At 37.9% G+C, this 11,291-nt stretch overlaps 1 protein-coding gene across 1 annotated transcript in view; it reads left to right on the plus strand.

Annotated features, from left to right (window-relative positions):
• The window catches only part of LOC106537048 (protein crumbs homolog 2), a gene marked incomplete at its 3' end in the record, with an annotated part of 14,705 nt that extends 3,596 nt beyond the window's left edge, over nt 1–11,109 (plus strand). Inside the window, 6 exon segments of the mRNA XM_014034412.1 lie at nt 1,788–2,480; nt 4,471–4,666; nt 6,560–6,699; nt 9,602–9,766; nt 9,851–9,964; nt 10,156–11,109. Of these exon segments, the coding sequence (XP_013889866.1) occupies nt 1,788–2,480; nt 4,471–4,666; nt 6,560–6,699; nt 9,602–9,766; nt 9,851–9,964; nt 10,156–11,109 (2,262 nt within the window).
• Between the last annotated feature and the right edge of the window lie 182 nt (nt 11,110–11,291).

Below are 11,291 nucleotides of genomic sequence, written 5' to 3' on the forward strand. Positions count from 1 at the left end.
GCTCCAAGGTGAAAAGGGGAGGGGGTGTGGGTGGGGAAGGGGGGGCGTTAGAGTGCGGAGGTGTGGCCAGGACGAGAGAACGCAACAGGCAGCTAGCATTAGCAGAATTGATGCTACATGGAGAGTGACCACAGTATCGCAGACAGTTACATCTCTGAACGTCTGAGGTGGAGGATTTTCACCCCACACCAGCACCGGACAGAGGAGGTGGAGTGCTCCGACAGCCTGACAGAAAAATAAAAGCATACAGCTGCAGCTGCTCACAAGATCGCTAGTTTAAATCAGGAACAAAAGTGTTGGGTCTTGTTTGACTGAAGTTCGGTCCGGTTCGCATACATTTCAACCTCTTTGGACGTTTACCTGTATAAAGAGCCCTAAAAATCCATAAATTTTGCAAAAAGTCCATACAAAATCTAAATTAGCACAGAAACAGTACTATATAACATTTTAGACACATTCTAGACAGCTTATTAGCTAAAAAAAAGTTAATTTTGGGGTGAGTTACTCTTTAAGCTAAACTGAGGATTGTGCTCTTTCCTGTCTCTTGACACAGAGTGTAAATGTACCTTTTTTGTTAGATCATGATTCATTGGGGGGATTGTGGTAGTTTAGAGCAGTGTTCTTCCAACCCTGGTCCTCAAGGCACACTGCCCTGCATGTTTTAGATGTTTCCCTGCTTCAACAGAGCTGATTTCAATTGGTAACTGATTGCAGTTCAACAAAGTTAATCATCTGAATCAGGTGCGTCAAAGATTTAGAACCACACCGACTGCAGCACTCGAAGTTGAAATGGGAGAAATGACATTAGCAATAAGAAGAAAACAATTAGCAATAAATTACTGTGTCATCATCAAAGGAAATAACCCGGAACATCCAGCAGTGGTTATTTTAAAACCAAGTTGGGAGAAGGAAAGAAAAGATATAAAAAGCTTCGGATGGGTGATTGCAGAGAAAACAGAAGAAATTCTAGTTGACAAATTAGATATTAGTCCAATAGTTCCATTACCAAGAATACCACCCTGGATTCTACCAGATGCAATAGTTGATCTGACACTCATGGACAGGAAAAAAGATAGACCATTAATTTTTAATTCATACATGGTACAGGATTAATAACTATCATAATTATGTGCAGATACTGTATATGCAGATGCGTCAAAAACAACAACAGAAAAAGTAGGAGTGGCATATTTAATACCGGAATTCAAAATAGAAATAAAGAAAAGAATCACAAGTCAAGTATCAGTATACACAGGGGAGATGCTGGCAGTATTGTTGGCAGTGCAGTGGGTAGAAGAGACAAGACCATTAAAAACAGTCATCTGTTCAGATTCAAGCTCAACACATAAGTTTTCAGAACAGTCAATCAGACAGCTGACTGGACATTTTATTAGAAATACAGTATTACAAACACTATTCAGAATACAAATGATGGGACTAACAGTCAACTGTTTATGGATACCAGCACACATATAGGAGTCAGAGGGAATGAAGCAACAGACAGAGCAGCAAAACAAGCAACAAATGATCAAATTAGCCTCACAAATCAATAAGTAAATCAGAAGTAAGGCTAGGAAGAAGGTTAATAATAATTTCTTAGAGACACCCTTTGAACGTTTTGCCTCAAAATCCTTTTTTTCTTATCCTGACTGTTCAAATTATCCTGCTTATAGCACAATTACAAAAAATACCATTTTTTGTAGTGAATGTTTAGAACTCAAGTTGTCTTATTATAGATTTTTTTTTATCTTGAATAATTTGATCTCATTGTGATGCTTATTTTATAGGAACCTTCTGCAGAGCCACATCAGACAAGTGTTTGTCTGCACCCTGCCAAAACGGAGCCACTTGTGTGGACACAGACAATGACTACGCCTGCATCTGCACCAGAGATGGTGTGCAGTACATGGGAAAGCATTGTGATGAATTGTATGATGCCTGCTCCTTTGCTTTATGTAAAGACTGCACCAGCGTTCCTGGTACAACAGAATACCATTGCATTTGCCCGGATGGACTTATGGGTGACAACTGCACGGAAGAAATTGATGAATGTCAGAGCAACCCTTGCTTTGAGCCTCGTTCTTTGTGCGTAGACCAAATGAATGGATACTTCTGCAGGTGTCCTGCAGGGTATGGAGGTCAGGACTGCAGGACACATGTGACTGACTGTATTGACGAACCCTGCAAGAACAACGGCAGCTGTGCCTTACGACCAGATAGTTTTGAATGCCTCTGTGCGCAGGGTTTCTCGGGCAAGACCTGTGAAGAAGATGTGGATGAATGCTTATCAGAACCTTGTCAAAATGGTGCTATTTGTGTAGATGGAGTGGCAGAGTTCTATTGTTTCTGTGTGCCTGGTTTTCAGGGTTTCAACTGTGAAATCGACATCAATGAGTGTGCTTCACAGCCGTGTGAGAACAATGCAACCTGCATCAATGAGAAGGACCACTATGAGTGTGAGTGCCTGGAAGGCTTTACAGGTAAGGCCAAAAGTACAAAAAGAAGATAAAACAGGAACCAAGTTGTTTTTATTGGTAGGTTGCAAGGATCCTATTGAGACCATTGACTGTAATTATAATACTACACTATGTGTTCCTGTGTTCTCTTGTTGTTGGAAATTAAAACCAGCAGGACTACAGGTGCTTATTACCTCCGCTGAGGTTATGTTTTCGGTAGAGTTCGGTTTGTCTGTCCATATGTGCACAAGATTACTCATAAAGTTCTGAGTGGATTTGTGTGACATTTTCAGGGCATGTTGGGGTTGTCACAAAAAACAAATGGTTCAATTTTGGGGGTGATCTGGCAACATCCCCCACCAGAGCTGCAACTCGCTGTGATCTGGCACAACAAAAACTGAAAACAGAGAACAGAGTCACTGTAAAAAATAATGTAAGATTTACTTGAGAAAATCCTGTAAATGATTTGCACTAACATTTGGTAAGTAAATTTAAATGCTACAAATTCATGTAATATTTACTCTCATCATTATCTAGTAAAAGTTATTAAGAATATAGTTAAAGATTCATGAATAAATCAGGTAAATTTTACTTAATTTGCTCAATTAAATCTTGTAACATATACTTGATCAAATCAAGTAAAATTTACCTGATTTAGTCACAAATCTTTAACTATATTCTTAATAACTTTTACTAGATAATGATGAGTAAATATTACATGAATTTGTAGCATTTAAATTTACTTAACAGGGCAAATTGTTACAAGGATTTTCTCAAGTAAATCTTACAAGTTCTTTGTAACAGTGCACATGCGTCAAGCAAAATATTGTTGCATGACACCTCACAGCTACAGAGAGAGGTGTAGCTCATGTTGTTGTTCAAGACTTCACCACCAGGTGGCAGTTTTGCAGAACCTTTATTGGATTCTTCTTCATGAACAACACAGACAAAGTGAAACTCACAGGTCTTATTAATGACTAGGCCTACCACTCTCACTTATGGTTACTTCTGCTGAACGSTTTAACACAAGTTAACAAATAATGAACACACAAATTAGAGTAACACAACAGACTAATCGCTGAAAGAACAATGTTAACCAATTCCCGAAAATGATTTAACTACAACAAACATGAATCCTACCCACAATCCTCCACTGCGGTCACATGACAAACAGCCAAATACAACAGAATGCTACAATATGCATTCCCTGTTCCCTGACAACTAAATTTCACCTACATTATGCCATCAAACTATTGCACAACAACAAATGTATTCAAGCAAAAGAAACCAGACAACTTATGTTTTATTTCCACCATGTCTTGTCCTCTCCTTGAAAAGTGAAGCAAGGGAATGAGGAGCAGCAGCCTTTGTGTGTGCATGCACCCTCAGTTTTAGCCCAGAAGAGTAGAAGTTACTTAATATATTCATGTTTATGTGCCGTCCAGAAAAAGCACTTAAATATTACTGGTAAAATAATATTAGCATTTACTTTTTTTTTTGTTCAGTAATAGTGATATACAATATAATGTGTATTGTTTATTTAGTAAATTCTAGTAGTTCAGAAAATTTGATATTTTTTGTAAAATTTAAAAGAACAATTAAATAAATGTCACTACACCCAAAAATCCTTTTTTTCAGTGCAGAGGCTGCTTTTTAGCGATGTCATGCTGTTAATGCACTCAATTTTTTGATGAAGCCATTGCTCAAGGAAATTTTAAATAAAAAAAAGAAGAACAAAGCCTTCCTAACGCTGCTCACAGATAACACAGTTTACTGGTTCATTTCCAACATGGCAACATTCAGGTGTAACTTCGGGTCTGGTCCTGTGGGAATTATCTATTGTAATAAAAAGGAAAAAATGATTTGTTTACATCATTGTTTGCCAAACCTTTTCTATTGGGCCCCCATTTGGTTTATAAGAATGTGATTTTAACATTTTAGTCAGGTGCTTTTTTGTTGTTTTTGTACTCCCAATATTTTCTAATGAAATGCTATTCCTTGTCATCTATTATAGGAGTCAACTGTCAAGCTGAATTAAATGAGTGTGAGTCCAGCCCCTGCCAGAACGGAGCCACCTGCCATGATTTGATCGGCATGTATTCTTGTGAGTGTCCGCCTGGATTTGACAGCATCAACTGTGAGGTGGACGTGGATGAGTGTGCCAGTGAGCCCTGTCAGAATGAAGCAATCTGTCGCGATATGGTGAACAGGTAGGCAAGACTGTTTAGACAAGTGGCTACACAAATATTAAAGTCAGGAGAATGGGTTTTAGCTCGTCCAGAACACAGTTGTAAGTCTGTTGTCCGTAAGTGGTTCAAGTATACCTAATGTTAGTCATGCAGCCCCTTAAAGGGCCAATATTATGTATCTCTCAGGCATATATTTAAAATACTATACCATAATAAAGTATCTATGTCACCTTTAGTTGTTATTAAAATGCTGTTTTTATGTTTAAATAGAAAATAAATTTATCTTCTCATCACTTCCTCTTCTAAACACCTTGAAATTGGCCTCTGTCTCTTTAAGAACCACCTTCTGCTTCCGTTTTGCCCATTTCAGTGCCGGGGGTCGTGCTCAGGGTGGGTGGGGGGCTGCTATGATGCAGTTTACTTGGCATCTGAAAATATATTTCTTCAAAGGTATTTTTAATCTGAAAAGAGCTTCACTAAGTGAGAACTAATGTTGAGAGCTCAGCAGACAGTTAGGTTTCTCTTTCACTTTCACCCGAGAGAGCCTGCAGGAGTCATGGCGGGGTGTGTGGGGAGGGGGGGGGGGGCGCTCTGCCATGAGGAAGTTTGGCTTAAAGACACATCCCAGGGACATTCCTGGTACCAAAAGTCGTTTCTGGTCCCCACCTGTCGTTTTGCTCCTCAGCATGGCTTCCTATAAACACTGCAGGATTTCTCAAACATGCATGAATGAGTCAAAGCAAGGCTTTGGGCATGTTTTTTATGAGAGTGTAACACTATATCATGATATAAAACTCAAAAAAGTTGATTTTACATGAAATATCCCCTTTAAATTATTCCTAAATACCATTTGAAGTTTGAACTTTTTTGTAAGGGAGTCAAGTTAAAGGTAATAACTGAAGGAAGTTGTCTGGTTTTCAAAACAAAAAACCCTCGTTAGTATCTGGAAACGTCCAAAAATGTCCAAAAACATTTAAAGGCAGAAACTGCACCATTTTTGCCCACCAGTGGAACAAAGACTGTTAATGCCGCATAAGTGGTTGTAACGAATAACAAACTTTACTTACCATTGGTAACATACCAGATTTTAATTAAAAAATTAGACTATAACATATTGTTTCAAATCACTTCACTTTTAATGTGACTATATACTGTATTTTGTACGATTTCAAATGTGAAATGTGAAATTAAGGCTTTACATGACAAGTCATAACATTCAATTCAGATTTTTTTGCTCAGATAAAATTTTTATGTGGTTCCTATTATAAATTAAACACAACCTCCATCAGCCTACAGTGTGAACACATGAAGGTAGATGCGTTGCAAAAGTCACATGCAAAATTTTGATCTATGCACCTGTGGCAAAAATGTGTACTTGAATAAAAACATTTCACCTGCAAAGTATCAATGGCAGCGATGTTTCAGGTTTTAGTGATCGTGTGTCTCATCTCTTCATTTCCATTGTTGGTCTGCATGTGTGTGATCAGGAAATCTGTGTGATCCACGGAGTGAGTCTAAGCAAACAGTTAACCCCTGATTTTGAACTGTTTCCCCTATTTTTGTGTGGCTTATTGTTTGCAACTAAATATGCTTATTTACAAGTTCAAGGATTGTTCAAGCGCAACTTCCTGGCTGTATCCTGGATGTACAAATCCTACATTCATGCAACCGGCCCCAGATCTGCTGCAAAAATATAAACAAAGAAACCACATCAAAAGAAAAAAATAAATTACAAGCAGTATCAATAAATAATTTATTAATAATTCATCAGTTTTATCTTCATATTTTTGTTGTTCACAGAAATCAAAACATCTAGTTGGATTTATACAAGAAATTAATCCTCCTTTGTACAAAATCAAAAGAAAATCAAACGTGATATGCTATGTGTACACACCTTTTCTTTCTCTTTTACAGCTACACATGTGATTGCAGTAACACAGGATTTGAGGGGGACAACTGTGAAGTGGATATTTCTGAATGTGCCTCTGATCCATGCCAGCATGGTGCCACATGTTTAGAGGGCGTCAAAGGATATACATGCTTATGTTGGCCAGGTACTTAACAATAGTACATTATTTTCTGCACAGCACAAACCCAGGGCTGGAGAATGTAAGTGGTGCACTGTAGGACTGTAGGCATCGCATTGACCAAACTTTACCAAAACTATGATAATATATAAGATTTATTGGTTCATTTTGAATGTCATCTCTGAATGGATTCACATCTAAAATGGATTGTGCCTTAAATGAAAAATCATATTTTTTAACAAAAAACCTGCAGAGGATATTTGTGGTGTAGAGGGATTTGTACTTAAAAGTCAGAATTTTAATGCTCTTGGTCAAAATAAGCAACCAGAACTTCCCTCAAATTTCAAATGTCTGACTGACAAGGTTGAATATTCTGGACCAGCCACAAGGTGAAAATCCAATAGCCTCAAGCGTGAAAAATGAACGGATATAACTTAAACTGGAACCACTTTACAACAAGGTTCCCCTTATATATGGCTTATAAATAGTTTATAGATGGTTATTAATTATCTGTAAATACTTTATAAATCATTAATAAGTGTTTACTATTCATTGATTAAGGAAGGGGAAGAGAGAAAACTGTCCGATTTCTTGCCAAATAGTGAGCCAAATGTCTTCATGTATATATCACATCTAAAGGTGCTTATTAAACATTTCAGACTAGTTTACTAACTTGTAAGCACAATAATTTATTGAAAACACATATTTTACATATATTATTGTACTGTATTACCGCATTACACATATCCACAGTAAAGGAGCCTTATTGTAAAGTGTTGAACAGTATAATAAGAATAATGTCATAACAGAGCCTTATAAATAATGTACTGTTTTACACTTTACAATAAAGCTCCTTAATGGCATTTATACAAGTTTATTAGTCATTAATAAATAGTGTACCTACTGTCTTACATTTTACAATAAGGCTACCTTTGACAGTTGTTAATATGTATAAGTAATATAGTTCAATATTGTTTTTGAAATATGTATTTCCAATACATAATTTTGCTTGTAAACAGAAGCAGTGCGCAGGTGCGCTTGCGCGGTCAAAAAAGGAAAAAGCGCACCAGATGTAACTTCATAAAGCTCACTTGCGCACCTAAGATTGTACCTGATTATCTGTCAAAACAACAGCCAGCAGGGCTCTAGAGTGTGACCAGTTTGGTCACAAATGCGACCTGATTTCTTAAAATATAAAATAAAATTAAAAATAAAAAAATTCCAGCTGCACAGTGTGACTGGATCAAGGTCGGTGCTCACAAAGACTGACAGAGGCACCCTGATAAAAGGATTAAACGGACTCTGCCTTCAACAAATCAGATGAAGTCCAGAGCCTTTTTATCCAATCAGAGCAGAGCAGGGCGGGACTTTCAGTGAGAGCAGTTTGGTTGAAGCAGCAGCTCAACTCGAGCAGAGAGGCTGCAGCCATCGGTCAGTCATCTCCTCCTGCACTTTGCTCTAGAACCACCAGAGACTTTGGTCTGTAAAACCTAACTTTATATTAAATATATGTTCAGAATGTTGTTATTGAACAGATCTATCCAACTCTGTGTGACTGACTGAACTCTCCTCCTGAGAGACTGCTGTATGAGTGTGAGGCTGAGTCTTTCTGTGATACTGCAGGGTCCCACTGTTTGAGTTCTTCTAATTAAACCACATTAACTAACAGAACATTTGTTTGCCCCATATTAAAGCAAAGATGACTCTCTGTTTAACACCCCATCAAAAAATTTATATTTTAATAAATAAAAACAACTTGCCAAGTTCTCTAGGTGAAAGAGTTTTAAATGTTATTTTAATTTATCATTAAGATCCACAAATTTCATTCACAATTTTATCAAAAAACAAGGTTCTTGATGTCCTAAACTTATTTTTATTTAGGACCACACTGTGACACAGCTTTTTTGGGATAAATGTAATTTATTAAACGATCAAATACGAAGAATAAAAAATTACATGAGCTGAAACCATTTAAATAGTATTATCTTTTTGAATAAAATAGTCTTTCAAAAAAGAAATCAGTCTAACAAATAAAACATTTGTATGTTTTAAGTTATTTTGCTCTGTGCAAAAGACAGATATTTGCTGCTTGGACTGGAGAGTGTGGAAAGCTGGTTTAACCAAGGCTGAAGATGCAGAAGACCAAACAGGAGTTGTCCATCTGAGGGACATGTTAGTCTAAAAGACATTTAACCATGAAATGTTCAGTTTGTGATGTTTATATGACATACACCCAGCCCCTCGGCCACTTAGGTAGTTTACAAAATTTATGCAGAGTAAAAGAATAAAATAAAAACTTGTTGGACTGATTTGGCATGATGTCCTGAGACGTTGCAGCTGATAGGAGTCATAAAACAGAACAGGGGGACGTTAGATGCTCTGACACATAAATGTGTTAAATGAGTGAAGGAAAATATGAGCACCAAGCAACAACCCTAGGTTCTCCCCTGAGAACCAGACCAAAAATTTTATGTGCAACCCTGATTATAAACCTAGTAATATGTACACAAACAGATTTGGCGAGAAACCGGAAAGTTCTGTCTCTTTCCTTTCCTTAATTAATCCATAATAAACATTTATTAATGATTTATAACATGTTTACAGATGAATTAATAACCTATCTATAAACTATCCATAAGCTATCTATAAGGGGAGCCTTATTGTAAAGTGGTACCCTTAAACTATATGTTACCAGCTAGTATTGCAAAGAAGCTAGCTTCATTTCTGGACACAATGAGTTAATCTTGCCAATTGCATCTTGAACATGATGTTATTCATAAATAATAAATTCTGACTTTCAAGATACAGTACATGAAATTAAGAACTAAGGAAAGTTGGATTAAAATAAGGTTTCTACGTTCTTACAAAGTGCAATTTACTGAGTATTTTAAAAACTACATACAGTTAGATTTTGCCCTTTTCCCCCTAGGTTATGAAGGACCCAGCTGTGAAACTGATATAGATGAGTGTGCTGAAAAGCCATGTGAGAATGGGGGGGAGTGTTTTGAGCGCTCAGATCCCTCTTCCTGGGAGTTGGAGCTTAGCTTTGGAGATGCAGCTGGATATATCTGCCAGTGCCAGCCAGGTTTTGCAGGTTGGTGAAGTAAAACTAGTTGGCTGGAAAATAATCCTATGTTTTAAATACTGAAACCAATCTGTGATTTGTTTTGCCCCACAGGGGAGAACTGCTCTGTAAACATTGATGAATGTGAATCTGAGCCCTGTCATAATGGAGGCGCCTGTATGGATAAGATCAACGGTTACGTCTGTGCATGCCCTGTTGGCTTCTTGGGTAGGTTATACAGCCTCAAATACTTAGAGTGAATCACCTGGAATGTGTTGGATTTAAGAACTTCACAATAAGTACTTCTAAATGCGCTTATGAATGAATAATTGTAAAATGTGCATACAAACACAACAATAACATATAAAAATGCTTTTTCTGTTTTACTGTGTGTAATAATTAGGTTAATCTATTTTCAGGTAAACTGTGTGAATTGGACGTTAATGAGTGTGAAAGTGAGCCTTGTCAGAATGGTGGGTGGTGTGAAGATGGCAGCGCATCCTACACATGTCACTGTCCTGAACCTCAGCCAGGTGAACTGCCTTGGGGAGGTGAAAACTGCGATGTTAAACTGTATGGATGTGTTGGCCACAAATGCCAAAATGAGGCCACCTGCCTTCCAAAAATCGAAGATGGAAAGCACGGACACGAATGCTTGTGTCCTCACGGGTTCTATGATGACCATTGCTCCACAAGAACAACGTTTTCGTTGCGAACCCATGGATTCATCCACTTTCAGGTTGCTCTGAAAGAACGAACCCGCAGGGAGGTTGAGCACCAGGATCACCAAGGTTTTGGGGTACAGCTTCGCTTTCGGACAACATTGCCCAAAATGCTGCTTTTCTTCAGGGGGGATATGGATAACTATCTCCTTCTGGAGGTTGTTAATAATGGTCTTCATGCAAAAGCCTTTTCTGAAGAATCGGAAATGGATGTAACGTTTCCAGAGCCGGTTGGTGATGGAGACTGGAGAGATGTTCATGTGCTTTTGGATACCAATAGTCTTGTTTTGATTCTGAGAGGCCCAAACTGCCAAGGGCATAGGTGCACGGTTACAGATGGTAGTGCAGAAGAACCTCCATTCCAACCCTCTGAAGCCTTTGCTAATGTTTATATAGGCGGAGCACCAAATGAGCTTTTGCAGCTCTCAATGAGTGGAGAAGGATTCACTGGATGTATTGAAGACCTTTTAGTTGACTCAAAATATATCCTACCCCAAACATTTCCAGGGGATCAAAGCTATGAGTTGGGGTGTAGTAAGACTGAGTGGTGTAAGCCTGACCCTTGCAATGGACACGGACACTGTGTGGACCTCTGGACCAGCTACCAATGTGACTGCTATCGTCCCTTTTATGGTGAAAGTTGCGCTGAAGGTAAACACCATTACCAGCAAATCTTAACATATTCTGGTTTGTCAAGGTATTTATATAGTTCTAAAACAAAAGCGTATCTTTACTCGTACTTTGATTAGGCTACCAGCAAGACTCTGATATGAGCCAATCATCAGTATTGCTGACATTCCACTTTTTTTGTCACTGGCCATATATATATATAT

Source organism: Austrofundulus limnaeus, unplaced genomic scaffold, assembly GCF_001266775.1.
Source record: "Austrofundulus limnaeus strain Quisiro unplaced genomic scaffold, Austrofundulus_limnaeus-1.0 Scaffold2104, whole genome shotgun sequence".
NCBI classification, from domain to species: Eukaryota; Metazoa; Chordata; class Actinopteri; order Cyprinodontiformes; family Rivulidae; genus Austrofundulus; species Austrofundulus limnaeus.